We start from the raw sequence: 20,742 nt of genomic DNA, 5'->3' as shown, positions 1-20,742 counted from the left end.
GTTTATTGTTACAAATCAGTTAAGCCATGTAAGTAAATATTCCATAAAAAGACCAATTACAGTTCCTTTACAGAATCAATAGAATTTGTTATATTCTATTACATTATTGGTTAAAACCATGTTTAATATCGAGAATATCTGTACATACGTGCATTAAGCTAAGCACATGAAATCCTATTGGTCTATCATATTCGAGAGCTCGATTATGTCAAAACATAATATATATCGAATAAAATCGATTACTACAATGTCGCAAAGAGAAGCAATGGCCTTTCCTTCGTGATCATAGTCATAGAAAGGAACTAATGTGAGTATAACATTTTCATTTTTAAGATTATTGCTATAAATATATCAAATAATAAATACAAAAAGCTCTCTCTTTGTTATTTCATTAATATTTATGATCTCTTTCCACTGAAATTTGATAAATAAAAGAATTGTAGAAATAATAAAATGCAAATTTTGAAAATACCACGTGTCAAATCGTATTTAATTGGTTATGTTTTTATATATCTGTATAAATTCAATATGTGAATATTATTATAGAATGGCGGACACTGCTCCAGCCGCGCGTGGAGGTTTTCGTGGAGGTTTTGGTACTCGTGGTGCTGGCGGAGATCGTGGAGGTCCCCGGGGAAGAGGTCGTGGCGGAAGAGCAAGAGGACGCGGCCGTGGTCGTGGCAAAGAAGATAGTAAAGAATGGATACCTGTTACTAAATTGGGCCGTTTAGTTAGAGATGGAAAGATACAATCTTTAGAACATATTTACCTCTTTTCTTTACCTATTAAAGAATATGAAATTATCGATAAATTTCTTGGATCTGATCTTAAAGATGAAGTCTTAAAAATCATGCCGGTCCAAAAGCAAACTAGAGCAGGTCAACGCACCCGTTTTAAGGTAAGAATGTAACAAGATTATTCTTATGTTTTCTAGTTTAATCTGTTCTAGTTCATTATATGTTACCTTAAAATATTTTCTAGGCCTTTGTAGCAATTGGAGACACCAATGGTCATATTGGTTTAGGAGTGAAATGTTCTAAAGAGGTGGCTACTGCTATCCGTGGTGCTATTATCCTTGCTAAACTTTCTGTAGTACCTGTACGCAGAGGTTATTGGGGAAATAAAATTGGCAAACCACATACAGTACCTTGCAAAGTAACTGGTAAATGTGGATCTGTACAAGTGCGTTTGATTCCTGCACCTAGAGGTACAGGAATTGTATCAGCACCTGTTCCTAAAAAACTCTTGCAAATGGCTGGTATTGAGGATTGTTATACATCAGCCAGAGGATCTACTTGCACCCTGGGTAATTTTGCAAAAGCAACGTATGCCGCTATAGCTAAGACTTATGCTTATCTAACACCAGATCTATGGAATGAACAGCCTTTACTTAAAGCACCATATCAAGAATATGCTGATTATTTGTCCAAAACTCATAAAACTGTAGCAGGCCAGCGAGCTGCAGAAGTTGTTTAAAGAATAAACTTGGACTCAATGAGAACCCCCTAATTGTTGATTTTATTATTTTCATATCATTCATCATATTTCATCACATCTTTTAAATCTAGTATAACATATAATAATGTACTGCAACATATTTTACTAGTGTTTAAAAAAATTATAGACAATTAGAATTTGTTTCAAAATGAAATGTTGGACATTAAAATATCAAAAATATTTCAATCTAAATTTATTACTTATTTTATTACAAGGGAAGTAGAATAAAAATTTATAAATACATATTTATAATCAAAAGTATAAAAGCTAAGATGTAATATCATGTACTTTCTGCAGAAAAATGTTTGGAATTTTTATATTGTTTACATGCTTCATTGAAAGTTTCCAAAGTATGATCACAAACTTGTTCCAAATCTTGAAGTCCACGTTTTAATACATCTGTGGCTCGTCCATTTTTAGTCTGTATCCTAAAGTGCATCTTTGTTTCTGCTGGGTGAGGTACGGTATATCCACAGAATTCTACATCAGGACTAAGATAAAAATAAATATTAATAAATGTTCAATTCAATAATCATGTACAGTGTATGTTATTGTGATATTTAAAGAGCATAGCTGTTCAAAATACATACTATTGAGATATTATAAATTGAAGTGCATTTCCCAATGTATGGCCTTCTTCTGAAAATATAAAAGTTCTAGACTTTTCTCCATACATTTGATCACCAACAAGCTGTCACAAACAAACACAGCATTAATAGAAAATATTTATTTTATTATGTTAAAAATATATAAATTAATGAGTATTTTTAGATTTCATACCTCTGCAAGACGTCCCATTTTTTAACTCTTTATTAATTCAATAATATCTTGGAGAATCTTCTTCTGTTTATTACGAATTACTACCAAATGTCTAAATTAGGATTACTCCTTTTTTTGTAGATTAATAATATTTGACGTTTTATTTTATAAACAAAACTAATAATAAACCAAGGTGTAATCAGAACAAAGTGTAATACACGTAATTCTTTTGATAAAAGTTTATTTTTATATATAATTATATGTAACTCATATATATATAATTTACAGAGGTTACTTATGATACATTATAATTTAAACGTTCAATTTCGTTCATGAAGAACACGAATGGAGTTAATATATTGAAATGTATTAAAGGCTACCTTTATAAATAGCGAATAGAATTAACTTTGGGAATATATATAAAACTAAAATTTCCTTCAAGTACAGATTGGTGAGGAACTAACTTCGATGAAGCGAATTTAAACCGAACCCGTAGCACCAGCCTTTTTATTGGTTGGCGAAACTGGTTAGGCAACGCGCTTTAATATAGTGGAAAACGAGCAATATATTCGATTGCGACGCCATCTAAAATTATATAAATGAGAAAATCTAGTATTTAGAAATTTAATCTAGTTCCTTAATATAAAACTAATCGTGGAAACAGGATCTGACAGTTTGACAGTCTAATAGTGGTAGACATAATTGGATCTGATCAAAAATAGTAGGTGATTGATAATAAATCATTGGTTTTACAAATTTTGAATAAATATGTCATACAAAGTCGGTCAACGTGTCGAAATATCTGGTAAAGATTGTCAAGGTGTAATTGCTTATATTGGTTATCCTACATTTGCATCTGGAAAATGGATTGGTGTAATACTTGATGAACCAAAGGGAAAAAATAATGGCACTGTCAAAGGACAGCAATATTTCAAGGTTTCTTACTTATTCTTTTATTTATATATCATCTTAATCCATAAAAAATCAATTTCTTTTTATTAGGTTCATACAAAAATATTAATGATAAGAATAATTTATATTATAATCATTTTTAGTCCATACATATAATAATAATAATAATAATAATAATAATAATAATAATAATAATAATAATAATAATAATAATAATATTGCTAATATAATGTTATTTTTACTATTATTATTATATCTTACTATTTTATATTGATATTGTGATAGTGTCCAGATAATCATGGAATGTTTGTACGACAAGGACAAATCATACTGTTGGATGAATCTGGTAATAGAACAGATCTTGCCAGTCCATCTTCAGCAGGTAGTAGTGCTACAACACCTGATGAAGGCAGTGCAGTCAGAGCTAGAAGCCGTCTTAATAGGTTTGCTCTTTTATACTTTTATCATCTATCAATACGATTTAAATATTATATATATATATATGCAAAAACTTTATTTCATGTTTTATATTTTTCTGTATAAATCAAATAACTTTTGTCTAAAATATTTTATTTTATTTATGAAGATAAAACAATCACCAAAAATTTCATCAATCACACAGAAATTCATTATTTGGGTATCCTATACTGTATATTATCTCGAATTCATTTTTGATATGATAGGAATTTATGAAAGTTTTTAAAATATGCGTATTTGCACATGTTAGCATATGTATAATATAATTCCCTAAGTAGTGATAGAAACCATTATTTGTTTATAAAATGTCTTTTAAATATATATAAATTTACGTAATGAAATTAGTAGATGTTAAAATTATTCATGGTATAATATAAGAGCACACTTTTTATTCTTGAATATTGTTATATTCTTTAATCAATAAATTCTTAATTTATTTCTATGTAATGAGGATAAAGCTTTGTTCTTTTTTCTATGCTAGCATGAGTATGCGTCGAAGGAATGAACCTACAGCGTAAGTTTACATCCCCACTTTAAAATAAATATCATTATTATATATTCTAATTTTTAACTTAAGATGTTAAATCTAGATCTATAGAATACTTTAAAAGTTACATATTATACAGAGTTCATATATATTTTACTATTATAGATATAAAATTTGTTAAATGTATATATATATGTATATAGAATCTTATACTATTAAGTTATATGATGCTAAAATATTTAATTTCATTCCAAGTATATTACTATCTGTAAAAAAGTTTATACCAACTATAATAATAATTACCTTTTTGGACATATTAATGTAACATTGAAATGTATATGCTGCTCACAAAAGAGTACGGAGAAAAACATCTCCAGCACAGATTAACCGACAACAGAGTGACAGACTTTCGGGGTAAGGAACTGTGTAAAATGAAGTGTTTCAATTATTGTTTTTAATATTTCCATTAGTTAATATAGTTTAATATATTTTATCAATGTAAAATATAAAGCACACATGGTCTTTTAAAATAAATTATGAAATATTTTGTAAATAAATAATTATATAACTAAATAAATAAATAATTAGAAGCATTAAAATTCTGAATAATAAGTTAAAGAGACAATGTGTGCATTATTATTCATCTAGAGCATGAAATTCATTACCTTTATTCTTATGTAAATTTGAATATTATTGCCTGAAAATTTTCTATTCATTTCTTTTAATATTATGTGGATATGATAATTTTATTATATTTTATTATTTGCATTTGTGTTCATTGTTAAACACATTATTAGTTTAAGTAATCATCAGAGTTTTTATGATATATTGTTAAAATATATAAAGATTGCAGATAAATGAATTAATATGTAGAGTAATATAATAAAAGTTTCTATATTTTTTTATTTATATTAATATTTGTTTAATGTATTTTTAGCTATATTCACTATTGATCTAAATTATAATTATTTTTCTTGATTGTTGAATTAGATTTTCATATTTGAGATTATAAGTGAATAGTGAATATATTGATCTTTTTGTATATACTGCAAATATTATTGTTTGTTATAGTTCTCGATTATCTTTGGTTGGCAGTAAAACACAGTTCAATACCTTATGCACTGAAAATGTGCCGGGATCTCTGCATGAACGTAAAGATGGTGGTGAAACACTAATACCAGCTCCCACAACAACTAAACGAGCATCATTTATTGAGGTAACAAAAATTATCAATGGTATAAAATATATATAGCTTAGAGTGTCTAAAGTAAAATATGCTTTATATATAAAGAATAATTCATTTAATATATTTAATTAGGCAGAGGTGGGAAATCTTTCCAATACATGTCTTTTTAATTATAATATATTTAGTTGCAAATTTTTTCAAGCTTAATTCAAAATCTTCAAATGTGTTTGTACATTGTTATAAGTACAGTGACAGATGTGTAGCAGTGAGAGTAAAGAGAAAGTATTATTATTTTAATTAATAATTGTCTAATCAGGGGCATTTACATTTAACACAAAATTATTATTAAACGTATTATTAAATATTTAAAAATAATATATTCTATACAAAATATATCAAATTTGACCAGTTTGAAAGTAACATATATCAATTAATATCTTCCACAACTTAGGTGCTGACTTATAAAAAAAATCACAGAAAGAGAGAGAAAGAGAGGGAGAGAAAGAGAGGGAGAGAAAGAGAGAGAGAGAGAGAGAGAGAGAGAGAGAGAGAGAGAGAGAGAGAGAGAGAAAGATGATATTTAAATATATTATATTTATTATTTTTTTTGCATAAAATTTTGCAACTACATTATCTTCCTGTACTCACAAGTCACTGTTACATAACTTATTATCACACAGTACATCCAAATTCATTTCTAGCACAAACTACTACACACTATTTCGATATTCTTGAATTTTTTTATAAACACTGCATTTTTATGATATTAAAAAATTTCAGTATATTATATAATACAAATAATATATTTATATATATTTTATGTCTATTTAATACTTTTAACTACATTAAAAATAGCTCATTCTAAATACCATATATACTTTATATACAGATTTATTAACGATCATAAATTTATTTGCCGATTTTTAACTAATAATTCACTGGATAGTAGGTTCCCCGCCACTGCGATAAGAAATGACAGTTTTAATGAATAATACGAAATATCTGGTCAAATAACTTTACATCCCAATAATAAATAAATTTACATTTGAAATTTTGTGTTTCTAAATTAGTTTTATATTAATCATAACTATAGTCTACATATTTTACCCTGTGATTCAACAATAATAAAATAAGTATAGATTTCCATGCATGTGCTTTCATATGGTCAGAGAATTTGAACTTCAAATGGTCTAACATTGAAGCATTTTGACAACTATATATCACGAGGACAAGTTAAAGGATTCTGCTGGCACAGAATTATTCATGTGGGAATGCACATACGTGTTTCAGAAGTCCCCTAGCACGAGCTCACCTTCCGGCAAAAAGCCAAAGGCCCAAGATGATCACAATAATGTAATTAATACTAATTAATTGTAATGTCTCAGTACTTAACACATCACCTTTCTGCCCCTGTACTTTCTCATACTAGCTGTATGTCAACAATTTTCATAATCATAACACATGACCATAACAATTTTATTATTGCACTTTAATGGATTTTCTTGTATTTACAGATTATAATATTAATTTAATTTAATTCTTTTTCATACTCATCATTTTCTTTTAATTCGCTTAGTTGATTGTGTTTTACGATGGTTCAATGGTTTACAGTAAATGTACACAAGGATGGGGTATTTATATAATCAAATAGTTTTTTAAATCTTATTATAACAAGTTATGTTTCTAATCTAATCAAAATAATAATATTATTAATAAAATAATCATAATGATAATGATGATAACGATGATGGTAATGACGATGATGACGATGACAATGATGATGGTAATGATGATGATGATAATGATGATGATGATGATGATGATGATGATGATGGCGATGATGATAATGATGATGATAATGACAAAAATAGTGGTAATAATGTCAAACATTATTGTTAAAATTCATCGAACATCAAAGAGATACAGAGGTGTAATTTTGCTTGACCAGTTACTTTTTTAAATATAGTCATAGAATTAGATACTTAAAATAATGAAGCATATAATATTTTATAAATTAGTAAAAAAGTTAGATATAATAGCTAATATTATACTTTATGAAAGAATAGCAAGCCTGTAATATGTCATTAAAACCAATTCTACAGACTGTTCCAAAAGTCATTATCCTGTTAGAAGATGGTACTATGAGTTATAAAACGAAATAAATAAACTGATGACTTTAGGTACACCCTGTATTGGAATTAGAATATTTATTAGAATTGATAGAACATTTCTTTAGCCCTGATGTGCCTAAAGACCTATTATTAGAGCGTTTTTATATTTTATAACTTGTATGGGAATAAAAAGCAAAAATAATGATTAATTTAAAGGGCATTAGGCATAACTGGGTTATGTCTTGTTGGTGTCTATTATCATAACTAATCTCATTAATCGTTTCAAAAAGAAACTAATTCTACTGATTGCATTTGTAAAAACATATCGTTAAACACAAGAGTTCACATATTTGCATCTTAAATCTATAGAATCATTTATCATTTTATTATCATACATGTTTCACTTTATTTTCTTATTTTTAATAAACAAAAAATAATAAAGAATTAATAAGTCTTATGCAAGAAAGAATAACCAGATATGAGATGCAGATATTGACCATAGAAATATTGATCTTTCATTTAGAGTTTAGTGGGTGTTTTTTTCTATTAACACAATATTCTAAAATATCTCATCACTTATACTTGCACTATTTACAAGTTACCTTGAATAATTGTATGTTGTGCTATTACTCAATCCTAAATGATCTGAAAATACTTTCTAAATAATATTAGATTTTTAATGTGATAATAAAAAAGACACCCAAATATAAACAGAACATTCATTTGAACTTCTTTTTTTTATAATTTAGACAGGCTTTGTTGAAACTCTGAAACCACAATTTGTTCCTGGCCAAGTAATGGCTGGTTCAGCTGCAACCTCTAATTTAGTGGAGGAAAAATTAACACATTTACAACTTATGCAAGAAAATGAGAATTTAAAGGCTCAGGTATATTATATTTATTTTAAAAACATATATTTCTCTATATATTCTCTTTCCAAAATATTGCATTTAATTCTTTAGGTACGTGATTTGAATGAAAAAGTAGAAACATTAAGAGTGAAGCGGATACAAGATAAAGAAAAAATGAAAGATTTTGAAAAAACCAAACTTCAACTTGAACAACTTCTTGAATTTAAAGTGAAAGTTATGGAAAGCCAAGTACGTAATAGACAAATCCAGAATTTAATATAAATCTATATTTTTTTTACAATTTATTTATGCAATTGCATTATATTCTTTGTTTCAAGGCCAGTCTTCAAAGAGATCTTCAGCGAGCAAAACAAGAAGCTAGAGAGGCACAAGCAGCCAGAGAACAATATCAAGATGAAATGGCGGATCTTGCAGAAACGGTCGAAATGGCAACGTTAGATAAAGAAATGGCAGAAGAAAAAGCTGAAACACTTCAAATAGAATTGGAACAATTGAAAGAAAAATTAGAAGAACAAACACTTGATTTGGAAATTCTTCGTAATGAAATGTCAGAAAGGGTATTAAAAAATTTTAATTTTCTATAAATTTAATAATAAATAGAAAAAATATAGGAAATATATAATAAAGCTTTTGTTAATATTATAAATAGATAAGATTTAGAAACCTCTTGTAAATTCTAGGCATCAGGAGGAGGAGGAGGAGGATCAACTACAAGTGTATCAAGTTATGAGGTAAAACAATTAGAACAACAGAATAGTAGATTACGTGAAACACTGGTAAGAATGCGTGATCTCTCAGCACATGAGAAACATGAATTTCAAAAGCTTCAAAAAGATTTGGATCAAAAGAAATCAGAGATCTTGGAATTAGGACGTACTAAGGAAAAATTGTCTGCGCGTGTTGAAGAAATGGAACATCAGATAGCAGACTTGCAAGAGCAAGTATGTATAATTCTCATAATATTCAGAATTGAAGATAAAAATATGTATTATTTTCATTGTTTTACAATAGTATGAATACTCTAACATAATAATTATTAATCAATAATATGTCTATATAGGTTGATGCGGCATTAGGTGCTGAAGAAATGGTAGAAGTATTAGGTGAAAAGAAAATGGCTTTAGAACAAAAAGTTACAGAACTTGAAGAAGCTGTCGCAGATCTGGAAGCTTTACAGGTAGTATTTTCAAAATATTTTTATGAATATATATATATTATATATATTATTATTGTAAACAATAAGATAAAAATTATTAAATAAAATAAACAAATTTATTTACATTTTTGTAAGGATATGTCTGATCAACTTGCTGAATCTTCCAAAGAGTTAGAATTAGAATTAAGAGAGGAATTGGATCTTGCTCTTGGATCAGCTCGTGATGCTCATCGACATCGTGATGCAGCTTTAGAAACATTAGCAGATCGTGAACTCACTATAACAAAGTTTCGAGAGCTTACGTATCAATTACAAGAGCAATGTTTGCAATTGCAACAACGAGTACAGACGACAGAATCTACTAAATCTATTACGCGAGGTTGATTTATGTTTAATATTATTTGATGTTATTTAAAAATGAATATAAGATATATTAGATTTAAAAAATTTTTGTTGACCACATTTTAGGTGCAGAACAGCAGCTAGCCGAAATATTAGATTTCCAAAAAACTTTTGCAGAAACTCGAGCGCAAACCAAAGCGGTCGACCTCGAAATACGACGATTAGATGCTGAAGAAGCTCAAAGTCATGTGCGTTACTTACTTTCATTCATGTCTCCTGCATTTTTAGCACGCGGTGGGGATCACGATGCAATCTTAACTCTTTTACTTATCCCACGGATGATACGTAAAACAGAGATACTGATTTCACAAGTTAGAGATAAATACAGTACGACTGATAAAATTGACAGGTGAGAATATCGGTTAATACAATATTGATTTATTATTGATTATTACTGAAATCATTATTATTATATTTTTAATAGAGTAAGCATAGTAAAAGGTCATTCTGTGGAACAATATGCTTTTCGTTCTCGTCTTTGTGCGTGCATGTATGCATTACAAACTACCCTCGGATGTTTCGAATCTGCCCTAAATGTTTGCAATCCAGAAGCACTACTTAAAGTAGGAGCTGCATTCCCGGAAATGGTAGCGCAAGAAAAATCAGTGGATTCGTTAATTGAATTAGCCAAAAGAGACCAGCTAGATGAAAATCTTTCGGTGGATGCCGTGGAAAAATGTTGCGAGTATTTCTCTACAATGTTTTCGATATTATTTGGAGGAAGTGCATCTATTAATCAAGCTCGCCTAATCGTTAATGGAACTAGAAGTTTAGGTAGTGCTTGTGATGCCATTGCAACTGATGCTGCAGCTATAAAAGTTCTCATTCAAGGAGACACTGGCGATATAGGTTTGTTGGAGAAAAAAGAAAGAAAGATTTATAAACATTATATATGTTGTTTTATTTTGATTCATAAACAAGTTTTCTTCCCATAGGACTTCTCTGTCAATATGCTGAAACAACTTGTGAAGTAATACAGCAGCACTTAAAGTCAGCTAGAAGACGTGTTCCTCGAGATCATACTGGAAGCTTAATAAGCGCAAACCTAGGATTAGATGAAGATTATAGCAATCAATTATTTGTATGTTATCAAGCTTCTGTAAAAATTATGAAAACATTACAAATTTTACTAAAAAGTGCATTGCAAGCTATTGTTGCAAATGGAGGTAAGTATTTTATAAAAAATGACAACATAAATATATTATATAAAAACACAATATAAAGACAATTAATAAATGATCTAATGATTAAATATTTTATTAGATTTAGATACAGGTCTTGCAGCTGATAAATTAAAAGATATAGCTGCTATAGCTAGTGAGAAAGTCTATGATACTGAAGATATAGGGCCAGTGGCAACAATAAAATCTAGTTTAACAATTATGCAACAATTTGCAGCTAATTTAGCACAAAAAATGACAGAATGTGAAAATGATTTAGCAATGACAGGGCCTATTTCACATCAACAAGAAACAAATGAAACAATAGCACCAATAATCTTAATGGCTCAAATAGCAAGGAAGGAAGCAGAAGAGACCAAAATACTTAGCAGGTAACACATTGTTAAAAAAAAAAAGCTAGACCATAATAGAAAACAAAATTATGTAATAAAAATGAATTACTTCAATTTCTGAATTATTAGAAAACTTGAAGCACGAGATAGCGATATACGTGAAGCAAGAATAGCATTACGAGAGAAACAGGAAGAATTATCCGAAATGACTTTGAGAAAAGAATTAGCGGAGAAGAAATTTACAACGCAACAACATGAACACGAATTAAACGTTGAAAAATTAACAAGAAAGTTAGAAGAAGCTCAAAATCAACTTAAACGGAAGGTATACTTGTCCGTAATCATTTTTATTTACTAAAATTTTTAAACATTGTTAAAGAATAAATATACTCTTTATGTTAGGAGAAAGAATTCGAAGAAACAATGGATCATCTTCAAACAGATATTGATAGTTTGGAGACCGAAAGAGGACAATTAAAAGAAAAATTAAAATCATTTGGAAAAAAGACGATGATATCAACATCTGGGGGAGATATTTCAGTAGGAAATTCCTCGTTTATAGCTGCAGGCATTCAAACTGCAAGTGATAAATTGTTGATGCAAGAAGTAACATTACTCAAAGAAGCTCTAAATAATGAGCATCTGCAAAAAAGGAAATTATTGTCTGATTCATTACGTATAAAACTGGAAAATTTAAAACCGTTGACATGTATGAAAAATCCGGAAACTACAGATGCAAATATCAATGAATTAGAACAGAAAACCAATAATCTTCTAAAAGTAAGTGTAAACTTAACACTTTTAAATATTATCTTGTCTACATGAAACGAAAGGATCGAATTTATTGACTTTGAAATTATTTTTCAGGATATTCATAATGTAATAACGTTCCCCACCGTACCTGACTTGACACGTAATAAAGCGTCTTCAACAAAAACACCAGTACTCGAAAAATCAAAACCTATATATCAATTATTACAACGACAAATATTGATTAAACAATACAAAGAAAAGGCTGATAGATTGGCAGTAAGTTATCTTTATTTGCCTTTTCTTTGCATAATTAATGATTATTAATATTAGCAAAAATTCTGTATATCTACAATATATAACTTTTATTTATTAATAAAATGATTTTATCAGGGAGAAATACGCGAGGAAGCGGTTAAACGTAATGTTGGAGGAAGAGCAGAAGCTCATTTTGCTGTATTTCCAAATCGAGAAATGACAACAGCAATGCAAGAAAATCAGATTCTTGCAGCGCAGATAAGTATTCCCTATAGTGGTCCAGAAAAAACACATACTATAGTTGTAGGAAAAAATGAACTTCGACAAGTTCACACTCTTTTATGTTATTAAATTTGTAAATTATTTGTTTTGTTCTTCTAGAGAATTGAGTATATTAATGTGATATGTTTCAGGAGTATTTTAAAAAAATGTTTTTTCTTTTTTTTTTTTTTTTTTTTATAAGATTACAAACAACAATTTTGTATTATTCTAACGGATACTTTAATTTATTTTTATAAGAATAGAATTTACGTATTGTAACTTTCATTTCATATCGTGTGTTAATAAAGCTGTGATCAGATTTAGTAATTCGTCATAATTAAGATTACAAGTGGTCTTAGTATGGACGTATAATATGCTGAGATTTACGATAAATTATTGTATTAATCATTATAATTTTAAATTCATTCTTATAATTGTATTATTTTTAAATTTCTATATGAAAAATATTATCCCATATAAGGCAAGCAAATGTAGCCATAATTTTTCTTTGTATCTTAAATATATAAAATAAATTATATTCAAAAAAGCAAGAAAAAATGAAAAGGGCACAATGTCCAATTCTAAAAAGTAAAAGGAATTCGATGTTTTCCTTTGAAATTAAAGATAAAATCAAACAATAAATATAATACAATGTTTCAGTATTTATTTATAGAGGTAAAAGGAGCAGTAATGTTAATGTATTTCCTCATTGTTATGCATTAAAGTATATCTTAGTTAATGTTACTGTCACAATTTCATTGCATACACACACGCACAAATATGTATATACACCAGAGACATTAATAAGTGCATATATCATTATTTATTTATTAACTTACACATTCGCACATTCGTTTTCTTGTTTTATAACCATACACACTATTCATTTCATTTATACCTCCCACTAATGATTAATCATACACATTTAGTTCTTTCAGTAATAATTATGCACATTCTCACTTAATAATGATTAATGTTTTTCTTGGTAGAATTTCCCACTTGTAATGGAACAATATAATCTATATATGTAACTAACGTTGTTTTCGCATCGCGAGTCACGATAATATTAGCTATTTTTTATATTTTCTTCCACCTCAAAGACACGATAACACGGGTATCAATGATGGTATATGATTACAATTTTGTCAAAGGCAATCGTCAGGATATATATGTAAAAATTAAATCATAATATTTGACATATAATATAAGGTCATATAGACAAAACAAAACAAAAAAAGAATAATAAATAAATATTTCGAAATTTATTATTATCTGTAAATATCGCGACATTTTAGTAAGATCCAGAATCTTATTTCTGAAATAAAGAATAATAGAAGCGTGATAACGACCTTTTAAAGATTATAATAACCCATTTTATATTGTAGAATTTCGTATCAGGCGATTTTATGAAAACTGAAAAAACCGAAATATGAACTCACCAATGATAACGATCAATTCGAAGATAGACTATTTCATCAATAGTAAAGTATAGTTATACAATGCAAAAGCTCATGTTATAATAATAAACATAAACTACATTTGCATAGCTTCATCCATGTAAAACTATGCAAAAAAGTAATCATCTTATTCTTCTTCTTTGCCTAGAAAAAAATATTAAATTGATAATATGATTACAAACATAATGTCCTTAATTTTATCCACGCAGACTAATAATTAAATCTGCAACAAGTCTACAACAAATAACAGTTTTTTTCTTTTTCTTTTTTTTTTCTTTTTTTTTTCTTTTTTTTTTTTTTTTTTTTTTTTTTTACAGTAATACCGTTATATATCACTGTTGTTGTCGGTCAAATACGCCGATGATAGAAAGAAAGAGAGCAAACGATAAAAATGTTGAAAAAGTTAATATCCTTTTGTTTTGCCTCTAATTGAAATCGTATAGCATATCTCAAGAAAATATGCAACTATTGTTGTCTTAACATTAATGTATTTTAGTACAATTCTATTGACATATTATTTGAGGTAAGAAAAATATTAACATTTCTCGCAAAAGCCCACTCACACTATATTCGTATTACATATTGGGAACAAAAAAAAAATATAGGAAGCAATTTCTGTACTTATTTGTCAGTACACAAATTAATGCTTTTGTGATTTTGCAAAATAAATTTTCGGCCATTTTTGTATTTGTTTTCTATTTATAGAGTAAATACAAAATTTTTATTACGATTTACTCTAGCGATCGTTTAAGTGTGGTCTCATAAGAATAAGATATTCTCTCCTTCTTTCCTTGAAAAGTACGCAATGGATTCTCATATATGTGCACTTTCTAACAAAATCTTCGGGTAATCAATATCTTTATTTTAATGATAATCAATGATAAACCAGATATCAAAATAATGGGACAAGCCATGTTTAGTCAATTTTGCATTGATGCTTAACTCAAAGAGAGAGAGATGGTTCGATCGAAACTCTAAGTACTTAACCCTTTGATAGCATGTTTGTTTGTTTTCTTTTTTACATTTTCTATGTGAAGGCAATCAAATAATGAAGGAAAAATGAATAAATAAAATCAACTTGATGATACATGCATAATACCAACAAGTCTAAAAGGGTTAAATCACTGTAATGTTTTGTTGTTTTTCCATCCATAATCGTGCAATCTATATATTTCACCACTGTTATAAACTCCGAAGTTCCATCGCGGTCATTCGTTTTCTCTCTTTGGACTTAGAGAGCCGCTTGATTTAACTCTTCGGACAAAAATTTAGATCAAGTTGTGCACCTTGATTGAGATACCTCTGATCATAATTGGGGTTGATGATAGTAAAATTCCACAGCTTTAACGTGCTCCTATGATAATTCGTTCAGTGATTGCATAATCGTTATATATTGTCGTATTTAAAAGTGCATTAAAACGTGAACATTGATTGATACCTGTTTGAGCGTTAGTTTTAGCAGGTGGCTGAATCGCAGATTGTACTTGTGCTTGAATGCCTTCAAGAACTCGACCGTGTGTACCTCCAGATGTTCCGCCATTGACATTGAGGCTGGAGGTTGCTACTTTCTGCTTTAACATTGTCCAGTCAAATGTATAGTCGTATTGATGATTTAACGTACGGAAAAGTATACGGAAAAGTTGACGTAGATACATATAATCTGGGCTCTCTTCGAAGCGTAATCCTCGTGTATAATTTAGATACATTGCAAATTCGGCAGCAAATCCCTATTAGTTAAAAATCAATTTAGTTGTACTTTTTAATCGTACGAAAAAAAGAGTATTTTGTCATCAAAAAAACCTGCCTTGCATAAAACTTCTACAGGCGTGGACATTTTCTTTTCACTGATTTTTTCGTATTTCTGTTTTTTAGTTGCAGCTTTGAGACCTTGCCAAGGCAATGATCCTCGATTAAAGTACATAAGTACATATCCAAGTGATTCCATATCATCTCGACGACTTTGTTCAATGCCTAAATGAGCGTTGATAGATGCATACCTTGCTGTGCCTGTTAAATTTTTATCTTCTCGATAGACTATATGCATTCTCGACTGGCTATCTCTATATTTTTTGGCTAGTCCAAAATCTATGAGAAATAGCTGAAATAGATTTTACAAAAAGCTCTCATATTTTTTATTCGACTTGTCCAGAATAAAATATTTCAAATAAAAAAAAAATATATTTTATTTTTTCACCTATCTACCAAAATCTATCAAAGTGTCCACATGATTTGAGAATATGTTACCTTATTACAATGACGCCCGATGCCCATTAAAAAATTATCCGGCTTTATGTCTCTGTGAATAAAGTGTTTACAATGGACAAATTCGATTCTGCCAATCATCTGGTCCGCCAACATTAAAACTGTTTTAATTGTAAACCTTCGCGAACAAAAAGTAAAAAGATCTTCAAGGGATGGTCCCAAGAGATCCATAACAAGGACATTGTATTCGCGTTCGGTTCCATACCTATTGATCAAAAGAAACTTTTTCTCGTATTTATTTTATCAATCTTATCGATCCATTAAACCTTTTAAATTTTCGATACATTAAGTTTATTTAATGACAATATATAAATGTAATTCTCTTACCAACGTATATGCGGTATTCCTATGCCACCATGCAATATTTTATATAATTTGGACTCATATAGCAATTGTGGATGGCGGGCACGCACGTTCTCCAATTTGACTGCAACTTCCTAGAAAAGAAAAAAGAAAAAAAACAAGAAAAAACAAAATAAAGAAAACAAAAATACAATTTCTAAAAAATGTGTAAAATATTGAAGATTTAACAAAATAGCGACTAAATATGTTATTTCTCGTAATATACTCCGCAGTTACCTTTTTTAATTACCTAAATATTGTACAATGTTATAAAGTGCAACACGTCGTTATAGAATTCTTCTTTATACTTTTGTATTTTTTTAATTGTTTAGACTAAAATTGACGACGTATAACTAATAAGAAATAATAACCATTCAATATTAAAAATAAAAAGGCCAATATTATATTAAGATATCATATTTAATTATTCAATTAACTTTTAGTTTTCAATTTCGTATAGAAGCATTTAAAGGAACAATTTTTTATTTGGACTACAAGAAACTTAAATAAAATACATTGTGTCCTAATATAATTCTTGTTACTGTAAATATCACCAAAAAGAGAAACGATAATAGAGAAAGATTAACTTAACGTGGTGTGAAATTTTTCTTTCCTAAATCTGTATCATAGTTTTCTAATTAATACTAAAATTATTACAGAAAGTTGAAAGTGAAAATAAATAGTAGTCTTGAAGGTAAAAATATTATAAAATCTTGTACTTCCGAATAAGTTTGTTTCACATTTCAAATTAACTCTTTTTCTGAGAAAAAACAATCGTAACTTAAGAAAGAAGCACCTGATATATCCAAATCTATATTTACGAACTACTTTTACCCTGAAAGAATAGTTTGCTTTCTTTGTCCACCGAAGATATTTGACTCGACGATTCGTCGAATAGTAATCTAGATAGGAATCGCTACTAAATTTTACGTATCTTAATAGTTTATATAAAATATAATGATAATATATAAGAGAAATTAATAAATAAATGTACATTAAACATTAGTATTCACATTGAAGAGCAGAGCGCGCGCACGCGTGTGTGTGTGTATTATTGAGTTATACATATGATTATTTTTTTTTTTTTTTTTTTAATGATTTCACTTTATAGCAAATTATAGAAGTGATTTTGAAGTAAAGTAACTATATAAATTAAATTTTTCAAAAAAATCTCTTTTTCCAACTTTATTATCTTTTTGATTTATTTTGTATGACAACTTAACACTTCTTACGAATAGGTTAAATCAATCGAAAAAATATATTTCTACGAATCCGTTCTAATTGTTATACGATAACTAGTCTTATAATTTTTTGGTTTAATTTTTAAAAAGAAACAAGTGTATCTCTATCATTAACTTAATCATCTTTTTTTGTATTGTTTGAAAATATTTATTTTTATGTCTATTAAAAATATTACAACGTAAAATTAACTTCTATAACGTATCTATTCGTAACATTAAATTTATACGAATTTCGTTAAAACTTAATATATGTAGATTCAATTATAATACCAAGTAAAAATATAATACCAAAATAAATATTGCCAAAAGAAAAGATTAACGGACGTTTCGAATAAGATATAAAAATACAAGTTATCCATAGTTTAAACTAATTACATCCTATTAAAATAGAACAGATATTATGAAACATGGAAAAAATACGTATCTACATATTTCATTCATGATTAATTCTTCTTTGAATTAATTCATCACCGTTTATTGGAAAACATATGAAAGTAAAATAATTATTGTTTTCAATTGTTCTACTTATTTATTGTAGTTTTTTGTTTTTCATTCATTATTTTTTTTTACTCTCATTATTTTATCAATGCTGTAAATATTATACAATGTTGTCATGATTACCTAACTTCTGATCTTAAAATTATATTTCTTTTTACGAAACAAGTCAATGGCTCAACATATATTATTCTATATAACTATTAAAACTATATAAAACGACTATTTAAAAAAAACTTCCATTCATAAAACATTGGTACCACATTTGTGGTTTATAACTTTTAAGACCTTAAGAACGTTTGAGAGAGTTAATAACATTTATGGTCACTATTTGATTATATCGGACAAAAAATTGCACATATCAATGCTTGTCGAATTTTTATTGTTTGTAATAAGATACCTTAATACTTAGATTAATAAATATAGCATGTATAAATTAATGACATATTTATGTCAAAGAAAAAATGTATAACTTCATCAAATTAATAAAAAATAGATACTTTGCATCTACGAGAGTTTTTAAATTATTAAACAATCAATAAAATTATACACAAAGCAAATAAAATACTTCTGGAGATAATAAACTACTTGTAACTATATTTCTCCTGAAACTATAAAGAATATATTAATATATTTAATGATAAAAACAAAACAACTTATTCATCCAAAAAAATTCAATTAAAGATGTATTATACTGATAATCTTTTAACAGTATATTTGAAACTTTCTTGATAGAGTTAAGTATCGATAAAATAATACTTTAAAGCTAAATATATTTTTAAATGATTATAGATTTTAATTTGATTTATCATTACAACTACTTCAATATTTGGTATGATTTATAGAATTTAATTATTATTTTTGAAATACCATCTCAGTGTACTCCATTCTTCTTGCTTTTAGTACATTATATAAATTGCAATTTTTTGTATCATGTGTACACATAAATTTTAAGGTACTCTATAAGATCATTTGTATATTACACAATTTCAGAATGACATTTCATTGTCCAAAAAAGTAATTCACGAAATATTAAGGTTATGATAAATATTTTACAGATATATGTATGCACTATTCTATTAGATCAATCTCATTAATCTATTTTATATTTTTTTTATTTAACTAGAGATATGAGAGTTGATCGGACATTACTGAACAATCACAAAAAACCGATGATGTCGACATAATTTATCGACAAATTTGATCATCTACATTATGAAATTTAAAGAAAAGAAAAAAAAGAAAAAAAAGGAAAAAGCAAAAAAATAAGAACGATATCGAAAGTAAGAAAAAATAAAAAAATATTAGCGAATAAAATAATAAAAAAGGAAAAGAAAAAAGAAATAAAGTAAAAGAATAATGTATGCGATGACAGATCGTCACAAATTAAATGGTCTTTCTTACCTCGCCATTAGCGATGTTGATACCAAGATAAATATCGCCAAAGGAACCCGAACCGATTTTCCTTAACAACCGATACTTGCCAGCCACAATAAAATCGCTCTTTCCCATTACCAGCGTCACCGCCGACGCCATGTCACCCGTGGCTTCTTTACGCTTCTTTAGTTCGACGACGCTTTCCTGTTCTCCCTGCGCACGGTCCTAGCAAAAGGGAAAAGTAGCAGGCAGTCTCACTCGATCCTAAACTACCGTTGGAATATCTCTTTTCTTAGATCAGAGCTTTTTAGCTTACGCCTGAAGATATCTAGTGACGTCTTGACGATTTCAATGTGCCACGAAGGCGTTTAGGATACGAAATTTCCTTTATTCCGTGGTGAACGTCGGAATATAGTAGGAAAAATCACTGCTGGTACGACGTACCCCACCAGCCCGTCGACATTTTCCCTTTCGCTTAAACCTAGAAGCAGCACGAAGTAACTGTGAACCGATGTTGCGGGGATACGATGCGTCACGAACAAGGAGAGTAAGAAAGAAAGAGAGAGAAACAGTGAATGTATGAGAGGAAAAGAGGGATAGAGGAGAGTTAGAGAGGGAGGGGGGGAGCAAGGAGAGAAAGCGCTGCTCAAGACAGTTGCTTCTTTCCTGTAACATCGATAATTATATGTAATACGCTTCTTTACGATTCTTCCCAAAATTAAGAGCTGTAATAATAGATAAAAATTCGACAGAGTACCTGAACGTCTTTTTAATGACGTTGTTTAAATTTGATTACGTGAAGTAGTTAGCTTGAATACGCAGTTGCAAACTGCCCATCAGGAGCGTATCTACAGTTCGTCAAATACAAATTTTTATCGCACATCTTCGGAAATTTTATATTTAATTCATATTTTTTACATTTCTTCT

General features: G+C 28.4%; 4 protein-coding genes across 10 annotated transcripts; 2 read left to right on the top strand and 2 right to left on the bottom strand.

The window, feature by feature from the left end:
* The first annotated feature begins 168 nt into the window (after window positions 1–168).
* On the top strand, window positions 169–1,501 carry RpS2 (ribosomal protein S2). The gene is made up of 3 exons (XM_035886447.2): window positions 169–307; window positions 547–898; window positions 982–1,501. Exons 2-3 carry the CDS (start codon window positions 548–550, stop codon window positions 1,474–1,476), a joined length of 846 nt encoding a protein of 281 aa, XP_035742340.1. The 5' UTR covers window positions 169–307; window position 547; the 3' UTR covers window positions 1,477–1,501.
* A 196-nt stretch (window positions 1,502–1,697) lies between these two features.
* l(2)37Cg (RNA polymerases I and III subunit AC2 l(2)37Cg) lies at window positions 1,698–2,757 on the bottom strand. Its single transcript, XM_035886448.2, has 3 exons — window positions 2,278–2,757; window positions 2,088–2,188; window positions 1,698–1,988 (listed from the first exon to the last, which is right to left on the bottom strand). The coding sequence occupies exons 1-3, from the start codon at window positions 2,293–2,295 to the stop codon at window positions 1,778–1,780; spliced, it is 330 nt and encodes a 109-aa protein (XP_035742341.1). The 5' UTR covers window positions 2,296–2,757; the 3' UTR covers window positions 1,698–1,777.
* A 148-nt stretch (window positions 2,758–2,905) lies between these two features.
* Window positions 2,906–13,096, top strand: DCTN1-p150 (dynactin subunit 1). Of its 6 annotated transcripts, XM_035886433.2 has the most exons (20): window positions 2,906–3,192; window positions 3,454–3,611; window positions 4,127–4,159; window positions 4,487–4,546; window positions 5,204–5,348; window positions 6,609–6,671; window positions 8,179–8,316; window positions 8,392–8,529; window positions 8,619–8,858; window positions 8,982–9,242; window positions 9,362–9,478; window positions 9,593–9,836; window positions 9,926–10,208; window positions 10,284–10,708; window positions 10,795–11,025; window positions 11,123–11,411; window positions 11,502–11,697; window positions 11,775–12,152; window positions 12,240–12,401; window positions 12,516–13,096. In XM_035886433.2, the coding sequence occupies exons 1-20, from the start codon at window positions 3,025–3,027 to the stop codon at window positions 12,729–12,731; spliced, it is 3,945 nt and encodes a 1,314-aa protein (XP_035742326.1). In that variant the 5' UTR covers window positions 2,906–3,024; the 3' UTR covers window positions 12,732–13,096. The 6 variants fall into 6 exon arrangements, with proteins under 6 accessions (XP_035742326.1, XP_035742327.1, XP_035742328.1 ...); XM_035886434.2 differs by lacking the exon at window positions 4,127–4,159; XM_035886435.2 differs by lacking the exon at window positions 4,487–4,546.
* Window positions 13,097–13,232: 136 nt separating this feature from the next.
* Window positions 13,233–20,440, bottom strand: LOC118450588 (casein kinase I). 2 transcript variants are annotated; one of them, XM_035886445.2, is made up of 7 exons: window positions 20,132–20,440; window positions 19,843–20,040; window positions 16,688–16,797; window positions 16,343–16,565; window positions 15,903–16,196; window positions 15,537–15,825; window positions 13,233–15,452 (listed from the first exon to the last, which is right to left on the bottom strand). In XM_035886445.2, the coding sequence occupies exons 2-7, from the start codon at window positions 19,972–19,974 to the stop codon at window positions 15,442–15,444; spliced, it is 1,059 nt and encodes a 352-aa protein (XP_035742338.1). In that variant the 5' UTR covers window positions 19,975–20,040; window positions 20,132–20,440; the 3' UTR covers window positions 13,233–15,441. The 2 variants fall into 2 exon arrangements, with proteins under 2 accessions (XP_035742338.1, XP_035742337.1); XM_035886444.2 differs by having other exon boundaries at window positions 19,843–20,440.
* Window positions 20,441–20,742: the final 302 nt, after the last annotated feature.

This window comes from Vespa mandarinia, chromosome 5 (assembly GCF_050613455.1).
Source record: "Vespa mandarinia isolate Hongniang chromosome 5, ASM5061345v1, whole genome shotgun sequence".
NCBI lineage: Eukaryota > Metazoa > Arthropoda > Insecta > Hymenoptera > Vespidae > Vespa > Vespa mandarinia.
The sequence above is the reverse complement of the archived record's forward strand: the minus strand, read 5'-3'. Positions and strand labels throughout refer to the sequence as shown.